The 17,223-nt window shown below is 36.7% G+C and overlaps 1 protein-coding gene across 2 annotated transcripts; it reads right to left on the bottom strand.

Annotated features, from left to right (window-relative positions):
• Positions 1–582: 582 nt before the first annotated feature.
• Positions 583–16,233, bottom strand: LOC139977106 (vacuolar protein sorting-associated protein 26C-like). 2 transcript variants are annotated; one of them, XM_071986195.1, is made up of 8 exons: positions 16,075–16,233; positions 14,779–14,922; positions 12,678–12,827; positions 11,439–11,594; positions 9,758–9,938; positions 9,145–9,270; positions 7,099–7,216; positions 583–2,943 (listed from the first exon to the last, which is right to left on the bottom strand). In XM_071986195.1, exons 1-7 carry the CDS (start codon positions 16,126–16,128, stop codon positions 7,134–7,136), a joined length of 894 nt encoding a protein of 297 aa, XP_071842296.1. In that variant the 5' UTR covers positions 16,129–16,233; the 3' UTR covers positions 583–2,943; positions 7,099–7,133. The 2 variants fall into 2 exon arrangements, with proteins under 2 accessions (XP_071842296.1, XP_071842293.1); XM_071986192.1 differs by lacking the exon at positions 7,099–7,216.
• Positions 16,234–17,223: the final 990 nt, after the last annotated feature.

Raw genomic sequence — 17,223 nt, 5'->3', positions numbered from 1 at the left:
TGTATAGAGGGTACACGGTACAGTGCTTATCCATGGAGCTATAATCCTGGGATAGTTCCATGGTTTATCCCTCCGTTGTCATTTTATATAAAAAACGTCACTTTGTATGGTCCATTTGAACATGGATAAACGTTTCAACCGACACATCCTACCTACCGTACAATTGCAGTCACAAAAGTACCCGTCACGATGAGCATATTGCTACAGGTGTACACCGACTCCCTTCACTTTTTCAATCTCACCCAAAGTAATTTATTAGCACAACCTTTCATTTAGGGCTAACTACTTAGACTTAACTTTTAGTCTAAACATACCTCAGAATGCACTTTTTGACATATAAACTTTTTTTGCTGTTTTAGAACCCACCCCCCACATGGTAGTCGGCCTCAATGACCACAGGTGTCGCACTTACTCTTTAAAAATACCTTGATTCACCTCTGGTCCATCCATTAAGTTGCACATGCACCTTCCTAACTTGATCAGTCAGGGGAGTTTTTAACAAGCCCCCCCCCCCCCTCATGCTAACATGATTGCATAGATTCATTGAACATTTAAGAAGGACAAACAAAAACAAACACAAGATTTCTTTTAATAATAAGATGATAAATGTATTTGTAATATTTTTGACATTAGTAAATACAGAGACTCTACAAACTAACTCACAGCCTGTACCTTGTGATTAAAGAAAATCACCTGTTGATGGTTAATGGGTGCAATTAGCTATTTTAAATGGCAGAGAATGACCTCTCCTAGAAACAAGGAATAGATTTTTTGTGAAGGAAATTCCTCCAAGTAGAAACTAGATAATTGTGTAAGTTGTGATATGAAAGAAGCCATCTAACCTCTTTCAGTTTTAATACAAAAGTTTTCATTTTATTTTTTACAAATTGTGCTATATCACAATGGAATAAACTTTGAGCCAGCCTTGGTACATATTCCACATGGTTGGATAATTAAACTTAATAACAGTACAGAGCATTAGTGAATCACATTCCATTTCACACAACAAAGAGAAACATTTCATAACATTATTTTGCACATAATTAATCAGTGGGCCTCTTTGAGGTTGAATAAAACATGTTTGGTCTGGTATTATACAGCTATGTGACCCAAAAAAAAAAAAAAATTGAGGAACAAACTGTTTCACTATGAGCTACTGTATAGTAACCTTTCCCATCTTTGAGATGTTTATCTGGAAATTATAATTTAACTTTTATTGACCTTAATTGACCTCTGAAGCTCAAATGTTTTGTACATCATCAATTTGCTTACAATGCAAGTTATCACTCACACAATGAACTGCCTATGACAGCATTCTTAACTGGTATAGTGTTTAAGAAAAAATCTTACACATTATCACCTAATTAACACATATTGTCCTTGACTTTCATTGATAATAATAATAACGTTCTTGTAGTTTACAAAGGAGAGTTACCTGTCAAGTTTGACCTCAGGCACTCTACCAACCACATTACTTCCATGGTATTCCTACATTGACCTCAACTGACCTTACTTGGCCTATATACTTAATTAATGCAAACCTCTGTCATCTATTAGACAGTGAGATCAAGGGCGGCGGAAGCACTTTTAATCTGGGGGGGCACCAACGTCGAAGGGCACTTTGCAGAAATTCGATTGGACTGATGCAGCCTGATATTTAGTACCCTTTATAACTCTTATTGTATTATCTTATTTGCGTATACACATCACTCCATCAACGCCACCCCCCCCCCCCCCTCAAGGAAACAATGCATACTAGCACTGCAATATCTAATGTGCAAATTGGGAAACAAGGAAAAAGACAAAATGAGGTGAAATCATTATAAAGTCCAAGTCCCTGCACACGCGATCGATACATGCATGAAAGCAAATGAAATATGTCAAAATACTGAAAGAAAAATAATTTTCTATGTGTTTTTCAATGGTTAAACTGATATTATTATGATCATTATGATTGTAACGACTTTCCCAATAATTATAACCAATTTGGAAGGGTTATAACACGGCAAATGATTGTAAGTTATTGGCATGCGATGTAATAACCAACGCATGACTATATGATATGCAAATTAACATGTTGAACGCGCGAAGCGCGCGAAAAATTTCGGTAATATTTTTCGGGCAAGTCGTTACAGCCCCCCTCCCCCCAAATCAAATTGGGCTCTTACGCCTGTGGTAGTAAACATTTAAAACTTCCCGAAATAATTCATTCGACGTGGGTTTCGCTTTGTAAACTCTTTTTTTATTTAGAAATATTTATGTAGAAAAAGGGCACATTTTTAACCTGAGGAAAAGTGGGGGGGCACGTGCCCCCTGTGCCCCCCCGGTTCCGCCGCCCTTGAGTGAGATACACTTGACATTATTGTAAACTGTGTCCATGGTAGTATTCCTGTCAAATTATTAAAGGATTTCAAACATTGACTTCTTATATGGCCGCACATGACCTTTGACCTCCCAAACAAGCAGCATGTGTAGTACATGCTCTGTCAGCAGATGGTAGGCTACTTTGAGATGTGCAATGTTTACATGTGTCAAACTCACACCCATGCACCCCCAGCCCAGCCATCCCCCCCCCCCACCAAACACACACAAACGCCCGGGAATCAAAAATAATATATAATTATCGCGTGTAAAACTTTGCGTGTAAAACTATGCAAATCCTTTTCTCTCATCAAGATGGCTCATACCAGCATTTGGAGAATTGTAATATGAGTTGTAAATCAAGAGCCATTACAAGTCTTATTTCTGCTGCACAGACTACATAATTTACAATACCATTTCTTCCAGACTTTTAAGTATTTAAGATCTTCAGTCTATTGGCAAGTAGATGATATTCAAAGTTCAATAATTTCTTGCTTCCTTAAAATCTAAAAAGTTCCAGTGGAAAATTCTCAGTAATGTAATGTTCGTCTTTCAACACGATCACCATGTTGACTTCAAATCCTATAAGAGAAAAAAGGAAAAAGAAATTGCAATGAAGTATATGATGACATAATAGAAGATTCACCTATGAAGGTAACCTATGGCAATAAAATTACTGCTAATTTTGATCATTGATGTAATGGTACATGCAAACAGAGAGGAACCATTATCCTGTTACTACTGAAGGGAACGATGTTTTGTTACTAACTTTATGCAGCACTGAAACTGGCATAGTGGTAAATAGTGGTATTTCTTGCATAACTAGCCATATCATACCACCATTAGTTACACCATGGTATATCATGCATAACTAGCCATATCATACCACCATTAGTTACACCATGGTATATCTTGCATAACTAGCCATATCACACCACCATTAGTTACACCATGGTATTTCTTGCATAACTAGCCATATCATACGGTCACCATTAGTTACACCATGGTATTTCTTGCATAACTAGCCATATCAAACCACCATTAGTTACACCATGGTATTGCCTGCATAACTAGCCATATCACGCCACCATTAGTTACACCATGGTATTTCTTGCATACATGGGCGGCGATCATGGGGGGGGATGGGGGGACATGTCCCCCCCAATATTTTTGTTGGGGGGATATAGTATCTAATATCCCCCCCAATATTTGGTGGCATAGTTTTTTTTTAAGCATATGTTTTGTATTTTTTTATGATATTGCTAGTAATTTCAAAATAGAAAATGCTTAGATGCAACTTAAAAGGCCTGGGAAGTGCCATTTCCAGCAATCTGGGAGGCATTTTCGGCCAAAATTTTCTTTTGCGCTTCGCGCCAACTTATGGTGGCGCTACGCTTAGATAGTCTGGGTACAAGCTTTGCCCCTCCCTTGGCAAATTCCTCACAAGGCGCCTGTTTAACCGTGTCACAATTTGTTACTATATATGACCGAAAGTAGTTTTTACTTTTTTTCGAAATGAATAGCTAGACGGACCGCATCCGTAATGAAATTTGGTTGGAATCTTGTGTATGAGTGTAAGTACGTACAATCATACATATGATCCACATCGATATGGGTTCACTGGGTTTCCATTTGGCCTGTTTCCTACAAGATTTCTAACCGCAGGTGCTTAGCCAAGGGAGGGGGGGGGTGAAGGGTGGAGACCGCCCTCCCCTTCAAGCATATTTTTTTGGTATTTTCTATGATATCGAAGTTTTATAGTAGCCGTTATAAGAGGTTTCAATATTTTTACACCAATAATTTAACTGTGTCTGAATTTTCGAAAATTCTTTGAACAACATTCTTCATCATACTTCCCTCTACTCGTGCAATTTTGACCGGTCTGTTAGGGGTTGAGGGGGGTTTTCTATATTGGTTGTCAATAGATTAAATTTTGTGCAACATTATGGGTATGTTTTGAAGTGAATTTATTATTCAAATTCTGAACAAATAATGGGCTTAAAACCTTGAAAAGTGGGGCTGACGGGTATTAAGGGGCGTTACGTAGAATTACCTACAAAAGCAATGATCCACAGGAGATGCAATGAGGTCGAACATGTGTGACTGGTGACAATCTTGAAAAAAGGTATGATGAATGAAGAAAAAAATCTATTAGGTAAAACTTGGTTCTCAGGCAAAAGTGTACATCTGGTTGGTCATTTTCAAGCCCGAGAAGTGCCATTTCCAGTGATCTGGGGGGCTATCAAAACCAAACATTTTCTTGTATGGTGCGCGCCAACCAATGGTGGCGCTCCGCTTTGATAGTAATTCGCCTGCATCCAAGCAAATGTCCCCCCAATATTTGAAACAGATCGCCGCCCCTGCTTGCATAACTAGCCATATCATACGGTCACCATTAGTTACACCATGGTATTTCCTGCATAACTAGCCATATCACACCAACAATATAGTGACACCATGGTATTTCTTGCATAACTAGCCATATCATATCACCATTAGTTACACCATGGTATTTCCTGCATAACTAGCCATATCATACCACCATTAGTTACAGAAATTGTAGTTCTTGCATTACAAGCCATATCACACCACCATCAGTTACACCATGGTGTTTCCTGCATAATTAGCCATATCATACTACCTATACTAACACCTCATCACTGCTTTACTATAGTTTACAAGCCTCTTTCAACCCATAAAAAGCCATTCATTGTCCTCACAGAAGAATACACAATGACCCAATCACGTATTGCCATGCCTTTGTAACTCTTCACAATAAAAGCATCAACAATTTTAAATTGGTTGCCTGTGATGAAAGACTGCCGGAAAATGCAACAATACGATCATGTGACACAGTCAGTCAGTGCTATTTATATATTGACTTAAAACCATGGTAACTACCATACCAAACTAACAGAGTAACTGTTTGTGCCAGGTACATATTGTAGTGAGTCTCTATATCTATATATATATATATATATATATATATATATATTTATCTATATATAAATATATATATATATATATTTATATTTATTATATACGTATAGAATTTATTATCACAAATATCACAGATATTGTTCAGATAGACAACAACGAAACATATATGACTGTATGATGTATGTATTGTGAAAGCAAGTGTATTGATCGTCTACGTTTAATTGTATGACATGAGAGACGAAAGAGGTTAGTAATAATAATAATAATATATATATATATATATATATATATATATATATAATTGAAATCGTAGTGAGTTGGCAAATCCAGAACAGTGAAAAATCTTCCAGCCTCCACCGGGATTCGCCTACCGCATTATATGCGGACACCCTAACCACTAGGCTATGGACACTGGTTGTATGTCCAGAGGTTCGAAACCGGTAAGGAAGGTGTACTTCCACTGTAGGCGTTTGTCACCTGTATCGAACAATACTAGTTCTGTCTTGGTGACATATTTGCCTTACTCTAGAGATCAAACATGATGCTAACCAACTCGAAATCATTTGTGATTCCTAAAGCCGGATCTCGAGATATCTTTATCTATCTATATGAATGTATGTTTATCTAAGAAATTGAAGTGAAGTGCTAGCCTGAATTAGGCACTTTTTCAATGACTATTTCATCATATCCTATCCTTGGTTCTGTTTGAAGTTTTTCTTACAATTCAATAAACTAAAAACATGATATTAACAAGAAGGAGAGATTATAAAAAAGCAGGTGATAAAATATGCATTGAGAACATGGTGCACTGTTAAGGAATACATAGACATGGTGCAATGTTACAGAATACAGAGACATGGTAAAATGGGAACAAAAACCAACGGTAGATTCTGTCTTTTCATTGCACAGGCATTGCACAGGGGTGAGAGGGAAAAGCCAAATGTTCTCCCCATTTTCAGAGTCTGACATTTTGTTTTACCTTGATATGTCTTTTCATGACACCATATGGTATCTATCTTTAGTTAAAAACTTGAAATTAGATGGTTGGGCTGGCTCTCTTTTGAGAGATTTTGTTTCCATAACTGGGCTCAGATGCAAAATCATGCTGCTATCATATTTTATAATATTTACTACATTTCCCAGCTCATACAACTTTGCATGCGTGTGCCATTTTCTGCAGTCCTCGCTTCGTCCCTGAAAATTTCTGTGAGGGGGGCAGGGGGCATAGGGGGGGCAGAGGCTGTGCCACTGGCTTTGCATGAGGTTGTAGCTTTGCCTAATTCTTTTCAGTTCTAGGTTCAACCTAACAAAGATATCTTTGTAGCTACATCCAAACTAATACTTCTAAATAGTGAGTTCTATAACCAGACTCTGAATCCAACAAACAAAATATTCAATTCACTGATTGTTCAACATATTCCCAAGTTTACCCTTTATAATTTTTAAGTTAGAGATAATTTGTTTGCATTTTAGGTGCCTTATCTTCAATGCAAGTAAATACTTTCTCTATAAAGTATTTTTTACTAGTCTCCTTGAACAGTATGTCAGAGGCTTGTCAAAAATTTGCATATGAATTGTAAATAACATGAATTTGCATATGAATGGTAAATCACAAGACTCTTTCTCCATGTATGTAAACATAGTAAACAATGCTTTCTCCTAGTTTTATTTTAAGGTTTCCTCTCATGGAATGATGCAACAAATAACACATAGGATTATGCATACTGGACAGTAACAACATCACAGTTATATGTGGTATGCATAGCAGCAGTGCATGATTTGAAAACAAACCAATACCAGAAATCGCTTCAGCTGGGAAGAGTAAGAGCAAACTAATTGCGATAGATAGAGAGCGGAAAGTTCTCTGAGATAAGGTAATCATCTTTCATGACAACTACAATGTTGATTTCAAAGTCTGCATAAGAAGGAAAACAACAAAAACATGCTTTAAAGGAGCAGTGCAAAAGAAATAAAAGTTAAATATGCAAACACAAAGGACTAGCTTTCCAAAGCTATTATTAGGCACAATGATGAAAAACATGACATGTTAGGTTAGTAGTTATAAGATCAGCTTTAAGGAATATTGTGAAAGTTATAATTTTAACTGAATAATATTCATTACTGTTAAGAGCAATGCAAAAGGTAATCATTTTTCATGACAAGTTTGACAACTACAATGTTGATTTCAAAGTCTGCATCAGAAAAAAAAAAATTGCTCTAAAGGTGCAGTGCAAAGTTAAATATGCAAAAACAAAAAAAGGGAGGACTAGCTTTCAAAACTATTATTAGCACAATGATGAAAAACATGCCATGCTAGGTTAGTAGTTTTTAAGATCAGCTTTTAGGAATATGGTGAAAGTTATTAAACTGAATAATATTCATAAAAGTAAAGAGCAAGGAAACTGGAAGAAAAAGCATAACAGAAGAACAGAGAAAGGAAGTAAAGAAAATGCAAAAAGAAATTTGAGGCACAAATTAAATTTGCTGATATTAGTTGATATCCAACCATCTGTACACTCTGTATATCAACACTACCGCTCACTATGTCACAGTTCATACTTCATCCATATAGACCTGCACAGTTTATCAATGACCGGGGGGTAGATGGAGTATTACCTAAATAGAGACTATAGGTTAGTATATTAAGTGGCTACGGTTTTACGTTTTGATCTGTTCGGCACAGACTGCACTTGAGTCAATGAAACCTGATAAGCCGGACTTTCTTTACCATTCAGAAAGTCCACTTTTGCTCTGGAAGGATGTGTTTGTGAGTACCAAGATTTATGAAAGACACTTGTGGACTAGTATTCCTGTCATGTGGTTAACTTCTCTTTACATTTTGTAAGATACCCTCACAAAGTCACAGTAACCTGTCTGCTAAGGAGAGTATACAGCAACGAAGGTATTCCTCATGTAAAGGTACAGTGGCCATTTAATATACATCTCGTACATGATTAGATCCTCAAAACTCTAATACTCTCTTAATACATTACAACTATCAGAGCTAGGCTTTACTTGCTGGTCCCATGATAGAACCTGAAACCCAAAACTGTAACAAAACAAAAAGAGTTATTGATTGTAAAACCAGGACGTTAGTGACCATAAAGTGCATGTGTTTAAAGTAACACTCCTTTTATATGCACATATGATTTAAGCTAAATCACATTAATTCTGAGAGTCTTTTGTATGCGTAAGGTGGCATACTCCATATAGAGTATATATCAAACAGCCTAATTATCCTTCCTCTCAAAATGTGTGGAAAAGCATCAAGAGAACATTTTTTTTATATATTTATCAAACAAAATCTAGTTTTTTGTGACTTGGATGTTGAAGAGCATGAATGAAAGTACATGTCGTGCGACAATTGGACCAATTTTAGACCACTTACGGTCTCCCGAGAGCAGCATACAAATATTGTTTTTACAAGAGACGAAAACTTCAGGCTCTCATACCAATGGTCTGATATGGAAAATTGATAGTGCCGTGAATGGCCAACTTGTCAGCTATCCAGTGATGGGTAGGGTTTAGATAGATAGATAGATAACTTCAAATAGATAAGAGACGAAAACTTCAGGCTCTCATACCAATGGTCTGATATGGAAAATTGATAGTGCCGTGAATGGCCAACTTGTCAGCTATCCAGTGATGGGTAGGGTTTAGATAGATAGATAGATAACTTCAAATAGATAAATTCTATCTAGACTTATGAGACCACCATACTTTGATGAGCTAGTGTGTAGGTTATATGGGGCATTATATGGAGTATGCTACCTCATGAAGATGTTATTGATATAAAAACATAAAGTGGCATTGCATTCAGCTTCAATATCAAACAACACTCACCAACTTTGAAGTTAGTCGTGGCTACTGTGGGACATGTGAAGAGTCGTGGGAAGACCATGTGGATTGGAATCGTGATGCCTCTACAAATATCGCCCTCTCCTATCTGGATATTCTGTATCTCTGTCGCTGTTTGATAAATCGATATGAATGGACAATATTTAGTTTTAGATTGGAGAATGGAAAGAAGTGAAAAGTCTTTTTTCTAGAAGTATAATAAGATTGAATGGTGTGTCTCTCATGATGAATACAATGAGGAGTTTATCTTAAGCAATATACAGACTCTGGGCTCACAATTATTCTAATACAGATAAACATATTTTTTTTACTATAACCATTCAATATCCAAACATCCAGGCCTGTTCAAAGAGTGCACTGATGCTTTTTATTACCTTCTTTTGCCTATATATTTCCAGCATCCTTTTTAAATCCATTTCACAGGCAAATGTGTTCAGGAAATTTCTAACAACATTTTGCCACATGTTCTCTTTAAAGTTACACAATATCTCGTTGATTTCTCCAAATTGAAATTGTCTTCTGGATACAACATTACAGCTAAACATTGACCTTTTTTGGGAGATATTACAATTTCATTTTTGTACAAGTTTATTCTCACCATCTCGAGCATATCCTTCTGCACAGCCACAGGTTTCTACTCTCACCAATTGTATCTCGACGGACTTGATTGGAACCACACATTCTTCTACGACCACATGACCGGTCAGTGGTTTTGTTATGCAACACGATGAGGAGTCCAGCTTCCCTTTCACTTTAAACTTTGGCATGTTAGACTTTTGCTGCAAACGGAACAAAACAGATCAAACCATCAAAAACAACATATGATGTAGCGGTAGAGTTTAAACAATGAAACCAATGGCCAGTCTATCTACCTTGCTATATGAATGATCTTCACAGAATCAGAAATATGTTACAACTATGAAATAAATCAAATAAATGAATAAATAAATGAAAGAAATAAATAAATCAAGTTAAAAGTTACGAGTGTTAGCTCAGTGGTTAACGCTGGTGCCTTTCAATGATAAGGTCCCGAGTTCGAGTCACTCCAAGATTAATGTATGTCGTCCAGTTACAGAGTTGTTGACAATTGACAATTCATAATCATGGACGTTAAATATGAATCTAAGAGACTGACTTCGGTCTGCATGCGGCTTTGATAAGCCAATGACGGCTTCTTCAGGAGTTGCTGCTTGCAGGAGGATCTAAAATACATACATACATACACTCATACAAAAGTCCACTTTTTTTTCTGTAGAGGACATGGTTTAAAACTTTAAAACATATACCAGACAGTGTTGCTAGTAGTAACTGAGTGTGGTAACCCATGGAACTCAAGAGGATTGCAATTGGTACAAGTAAAACACATCCTAAATTTGAAGAAACAAAAAGAAACTAAAAAAGAAATGAATGATTCCGTTCAATTTAATAAATTTCTTTACCCAGAAACATCTCATATTAATCACCTGCAGGATGAACTGGCTACTGAACGACATTTTCATGGGCATATTTTAATTGGATAGAAACTTTAATCAAAACAATGCTAACAGCCACTTTAGCTACCAAAGTGATCACAGTGGGTTCATCTCATAGTGTTGTAACCAAGTAATTTCAGTTATGTCAATTCACAAGTCAATGTTTGTGAAGACACAATACATTAATGTCATCAAGTCATGTCAATTCACAAGTCAATGTTTGTGAAGACATAAGACATTATTGTCATCAAGTCCTGTCAAGACACAAGTAACTTGATGTTATTGCAAGTCAAGTTACAAGTCAAATATAAAAGTGACTAATAAATTCATACTACAAGTAAAAGCCAAACAACACATCAAGGACCAAGATCCAGCAAGCATCTAGTACACCCCACAAAAGTTGTTCATCTCCCATCTATTAGCATAATCCTACTAGAGAGGCAACAAAACATGTCCATAACTGCTCGTTTTTCAATAGTATTTTAGGAAAGTGTTGGATGATTTAAAGGCTGAAACTTGGGGTGAAGCAAACATTGTGTACATACATATGAAAGAACGTAAACATAATTAGAAATTTGTCTCTTTTTCATGAATTTCATCCTCTATGGAAGCTTTCCTTTAGGAATGATAAGTTACATTATTAAGCCTTACTGTAACATTCTTGATCCTTACAAATGCAGCGTTAAATATTCAAAAGCCTAATATTCGAATATTCTTAATTTTTTCTCATCCATACAAGGAGAACTTCCCTCATCTCTAGGTGAAAACCAATTCAAATTCAACCATATGCTTCTTAATTTCCCTTACCTCTTTAATGTTCTGTAATGACTCAGGGGTAATTGTAAATGTTACTGGTTTGGTCTCAGCTTTGGCGTTCTTGCTAGTGTACTCTATGATAAACTCTACTGTTTTGGCCATATCTTTTGCCAGCAATGGCCGCTTCATATCAGCTCGCACAGTATACTGAAAAACAAAGAAACAGGCAGGTACAAATTCAAACTATTGTTTAAACAATTATGGAATAGAGAGAGCGTTGTAGTCAAGTAGTTAAGGCAGTGGACTTGTGATCTAAGGATTACAGGTTGGGGTCCTGGCCAGATCATTACGCTGTGTCCTTGGGCAAGGCTATTTATCTCCATTGCCTCTCTTCACCCAGGTGTATAAATGGGGACTTGCTAGGTAATTTGTAAATATAGTTGCGTGCGCCGGTTTGTGGCTGCACCCTATGGTAAGTCCCCTGGGGGACACGTGGTTGTGATGCAATGTGGTGCCCCAGGAGATATTGATTGGATTTTGCACACTTTGGTGTGTAAGTATGACAAGTTACCAGGGCTAAGTTGTACACGCTATGGTACACTCTTTGGCATGTGAATAGCGTTCTAAATGCTGGTTAATGATAATAATAATAATATCTCAAATATTACATCATAATTCCAATAACAGTATTTGACATCTGAGAAAAACTTCTTTCGTCTCACTAAGATAGTTTTGTTTGCAGATAAGTAAACACACTTCTGCTCATGATAATTTTATATATATGTTAACAACAAATTAAAGAACATGTCTATGGAAGTATGTGTTTAGTATTGAAAGAACAACAATGGAGAGCTCTTATAAAATAAAATAGATGATGGAAAAAAATGAACGATGCATGTGGTTTTCTCCATTTTCTTATAACCTATTTAAAAAGCTTTAGCAACACAGTAGTGAAATCCTTCATTGGTATTGTTAACCTTTGTCTGGGCTGATCATTACTATGAGCATAGTATGTCAAAGTGAGTATTGCACAAAACATGATTTTTCTTGACATTTCATAAACGACTTTGTTACCTTTGAGCTGGTAATGAAAGAAGTAAATATATCCTAGTTGCATTTAAATCTGAAATTAAGTTAATTCAGACAAAATTTCAGAAATAGAAAGTTTACTTATGACCTCACTTGAATTTCATAAAACGAAGACTAAACACCACAAATACCATCAGGTATGCGCTAAAACAATTAAACGGCAATAATGTAATTAATATTCCTATTTTTGGGTATTATTACCTGTATATTCACAAAGACTCCATGATAAGTCTCAAATAGCTTCCTGCTTCCCTTTGCTTTTAATGGGAATTCAAAAGGTAATTCATTTCTTCCAGCTGGAAATTTACCAGGCTTTACAACTTGAAGAACACCGGTCAAAAGCTGAATGGGCTGTGGAAATAAAGGAAATGCAAATAAGAGTAAGATTACACTAACATAAGTCATAGATAAATTATGTCTAAAACAAATCGTTCAAAATGACTAATTTAAATATGCAAGATATATATAATCCCATTCAATGTGTGACAGAGAATATAATACAAAAGATAATTTTTTTTTTATATAAAACTTCTATGAACTTGGGCCTTTTTTGGGGGTGGGGTGGGGGTTTGAAGAATTGCAACAAGTAATTATTCACTTATAATCCATGGTGATGAACAACCAAATGATAAATTTGGATGACCTTAAAGCAGGATTTAAGAGTTTGTGATTTTTGTGAATGTTCAAATATTTAATGGTGATTAGTAGCAGCAGGTTTTGGCAACAATTACTACCTTTTGTGTAAGTAAAAACAATAAAACATGTTCTTTAAACCTGTTTATAGATCATATGTTAGTATCTCATCAGTACATCCAAATTACTGAGACAACCAAATACCTGGCTATTCCAAACAAGATACCTGGCTACTACTTACCAAAAAAACCTGGCTATATATCTTGCCAAATACCTGGCTATTCCTAACCAGATATCTGTCTATTCCTGACCAGAAACCGACTATTCCTACCAGATACAGTATATCTGTCTATTTCTTGCCAAATACCTGGCTAATCCTAACCAGATACAGTACCTGACTATTCCTGATCAGATACCTGGCTAATCCTAACCAGATATATCTGTCCATTCCTGACCAGAACCTAGCTTTTCTTTGCCAAATCATCATGTGGTACAAGGGATAATTGCATCTCATTTTCCAGAAACTCCACATGGTTCTACCACTATACACAAATTAGAGTCACAGAATATTGTAACCCCTCGAACCAACCGTGTAAAAATTTATGGCCCTCAATGTTTTTTGCAATACCATATTTTTACAGTTAATGTCGCCAGCACAATTTTTCCACTATGGGCTGTTAATATCTTTTTGATTGTAATAAGTTACAAAACAGGAATAAAAACAGTTTTTGCTTTGAAGCAGAAAGGCATCTTTAACTAAAACATTTCAGACATTTGTGGTTCCTATGCTGAAACCTAAGTACAGTATCTCAATATTATGGCTCAGTATTATCTGCCAGTATGGCTATTATCTAGAGCAAATGTTGGTAGTAACAGACACCAAAGTTGGTTCCACAGAATATTTTGCAAAGTGATTGCTATCGGAAGGCCTCAAGGCCAAGTGGACAGATTTACCCAGGCATTCAAAACTTTGACCAAAGGTTGTGTAGAAAATTTCATTTCATAGTTAGGTGGAAGGATGTAACACATTTCCTGCAGTGAATATGTAAGCAATTGAGAGGTCCCTGGTAATCCTCTTTATATATCTGAATATTTATCAGAATAATGCAATGTGACCACAATGAACACACACAAAAACTTTATACTCAATTTGGTTTCTGGAATATGGCTCTGTGAATTTTGGTTCAAACTCCCTTTTAGCCACTCTGGGCTTGTGTCCGTTGTGTTCTGCGTTTGGAAGCTCATATCTTGTTCTTGATAACAGGTATGAAATTTAAAATTCTCATAAACTACATATTTGTTTTTATCAAATTATTCAGCAGGACACCTTAGATATCTGATGTGCTCTTTACTTTGGCGATTATTGGCTCCAAGCATAGCTACTTTCTGCACTTGTGTTTGTTGTTATTGTTGCAGCCATCTTTTACCATCAAGACAGGTCACATGGGATTCCCACATCACAAATGTAAGTTAGTATGGGTATGTGCCTATATAGCCAAATGTAAGCAGAAGTGAGTACAACCTGTTTAGAGGAATAGAAACCTCCCTGCATCAATAACCAAATTCACTACTCACACAATAACAGCAAACAATGAGACACTACAGAACCGACTAAAATTACCGACGAGAAATACACTGATCATGGAATGTAATTGTGAAAGAGATTTACTTTGACCGAGTTGTAGAATGCATCAAATAATCCGACACTTTTGCTGCTGAGCTGTAAGTTGACCGATCCATCCAAGGTCAGAGTGATACCCTGATGCTGGACATCGCTCTTACATTGAACAATGACAACTCCAGCAAGCACTTCCTAAAGGGAACAAAGAAAGAAAGAAAACAGAACAAAAGACATACAGTATCAAACAAAACATTAAAACAAAAGTATTCATGTTAGGTTGAGAAACTATGGTGGGCTTGCATAATATAAATCAAACCACTCTTCAGCAGGCTTTTAACTGGAGAATTTACCTCTATGAACTGTGTAATGCCTACTGATTCTTCAGGAACATGTTTGTACTTGCCTGCATGAGTACAATTTTTGCCAACCTTTTTGCATAGCACTGGTGAACACAAAGTGTGAGGGATTAGGGGAGGGCCCATCCCCCAACCCCTACCAACAATTGTCAGTCGGGGGGAGGGGAGGGTTGTGCATGTAGCCAGAGAAGAATTGGACCACTACTTCAGGTGAACCATCCCCTCCTCTTGTTTTTCAACCAACACAAGGTAAACAGTAGCAATACCTTAAGTTTAGAGCTAATTTTAAAAGACCTAAATTATATTCTAAACTTGCCACAGAATGCACCATTTGACTAAATGTCAATTTATGTTTTTTTTTTTCTGGGGGCCCTTAATTTCCACACAAGTTCAGCATCCCTCCCTCCAACCTAAATCAGTTGGGGAATACAGATAGGCAGGAGAATCTTGATTATTTTAGAAATGAAGTTTCAATGGCATCATCACAGCTCTTTGACTTTAACATGTAGATAAAAAACATATGTCATCCATAATTGGCAATATTTGGTTATTTTTATTGCCATTAATCATACAGTTAGATGGCCATGATTGTATATAATAATAATATTCTGCTGGACTGCTGGTTCTTCATTAACATTAAATGACAGATGCTTGCTTTCACAAGTATAATCAGTATACAGTCATGCAATAGGACATGTATATAATTCAAACAAGAACCAATAATTGGTCCATTTAACGACGGTCGAGTTGAGTCAGGCCGTTATATGTCGTACAGTGTGTGCGGGTTTAGTGTTTTTGCGCAGCCCACAGCTACATAACAGACACTGGCCTAGTTCCACGAAACAGTTGTAATGACTATTCTAACGTTAGGCTTATAGTTGTACTGTAGTATGCACTGCTGCAGCAGCTTCTGTAGAACCTCCAAACAATGTAACCACTGCCATTGCTGTTATTAGCCTCTATAGAAGATATAATGACAAGAAATTACCCCTTCGTGATATATTTTGTGGACTCGCTTAAGCTTAATGTCGAGTGTGGCCATGTCTCTTGGAGTTGACAACGAAGCTTCAGTGAAATGTTTTGAGTGTAGACTTGCGGGTTCGATTTCTGAACCACAGAACAGGGAGTAGCATAGTTTACATACCAAGTGTTTCATGCATGTTTCGTGCCCTAGTCCAAAACTGTAACTTAGTTGGATGCGTAGTGAAAAGCTTACAAAACCAACTCGAGACTTCGTCAAGTAGCTCATTCCTTAATCGATTATGTGCACATACACACCTTTTCAGTTGATATGGGACACTCAGGCGGAGGGAGAGCGAGGGGGGAGGGGGCGATCACGTTGCTCGGACGGACGGCTGTTAATGTTTGCTGATGCAGATATGCTCATAACATCGTTTGAATCATGAACTTCTCTTTGTTGTCACACGATTAGAGGGAGAGAAAAGTTAACTCTAATTGAAACTCATTGTTTCTTTAATTGTCATCGGAGTAGCTACATTTCAGCAGCAAACTGAATGTAAATAAAAGGCTGCATACTGGTCACCGAAAGCCATTGATCATGTACTGAGCATGAACACGAAACACTTGGGAACTAGTGTGAACGTTGTGAACAAGGACGGAAGGTAGCAAGGCGATCACCTGACATGTGTTGATACCAGCAGACTATATTCCTATACAAATTGAGCACTGCATTCTGAGCAAATTCTGCAAAGTTTAACATTTGCAGGGGTTAGCTCGGATGTGGTGTGATATCATAGAAATGGAACTGTGTGATATCCAGTTGTCAACATTTGATCAAGGATCGTACTGTATCTATATTATTGCTCTGCTAACTATGAAATAAAAATCGGAATAAATCAGTGCAAAATCATCCCATATTCTTTGACTGACTATCACTTCAGACATATGTAGCTTACGTAATGATAGGGTACCCGCATAATTTGCATTCTATGCAGTCAAATCGGTAACAGGAATGATTTGAAGGTTTTTCAGTGGCTGAAATTGATTGTTCGCCTAATTGCAGAAAACTGTTGATCAATACCATATCCTTATAGCATTTGGTCTCGTGGAGACTCGATTATAGACACGATCGTACAGAGAACACTGTCAGTTCTGTTCATGACTTACTAATTATTAA

Source organism: Apostichopus japonicus, chromosome 12, assembly GCF_037975245.1.
Source record: "Apostichopus japonicus isolate 1M-3 chromosome 12, ASM3797524v1, whole genome shotgun sequence".
NCBI lineage: Eukaryota > Metazoa > Echinodermata > Holothuroidea > Aspidochirotida > Stichopodidae > Apostichopus > Apostichopus japonicus.
The sequence above is the reverse complement of the archived record's forward strand: the minus strand, read 5'-3'. Positions and strand labels throughout refer to the sequence as shown.

What these genes read in the sequence shown, in the direction of transcription:
- LOC139977106 (XM_071986195.1), bottom strand. Translation starts at nt 16,128, where the DNA reads ATGGCCACACTCGACATTAAGCTTAAGCGAGTCCACAAAATATATCAC. An exon ending in AGAAGGATATGCTCGAGATG is followed by an intron (nt 9,271 to 9,757) that starts GTGAGAATAAAC and finishes TTTATCAAACAG; the next exon opens with CGACAGAGATACAGAATATC. An exon ending in CACGACTAACTTCAAAGTTG is followed by an intron (nt 7,217 to 9,144) that starts GTGAGTGTTGTT and finishes CTTCTTATGCAG; the next exon opens with ACTTTGAAATCAACATTGTA.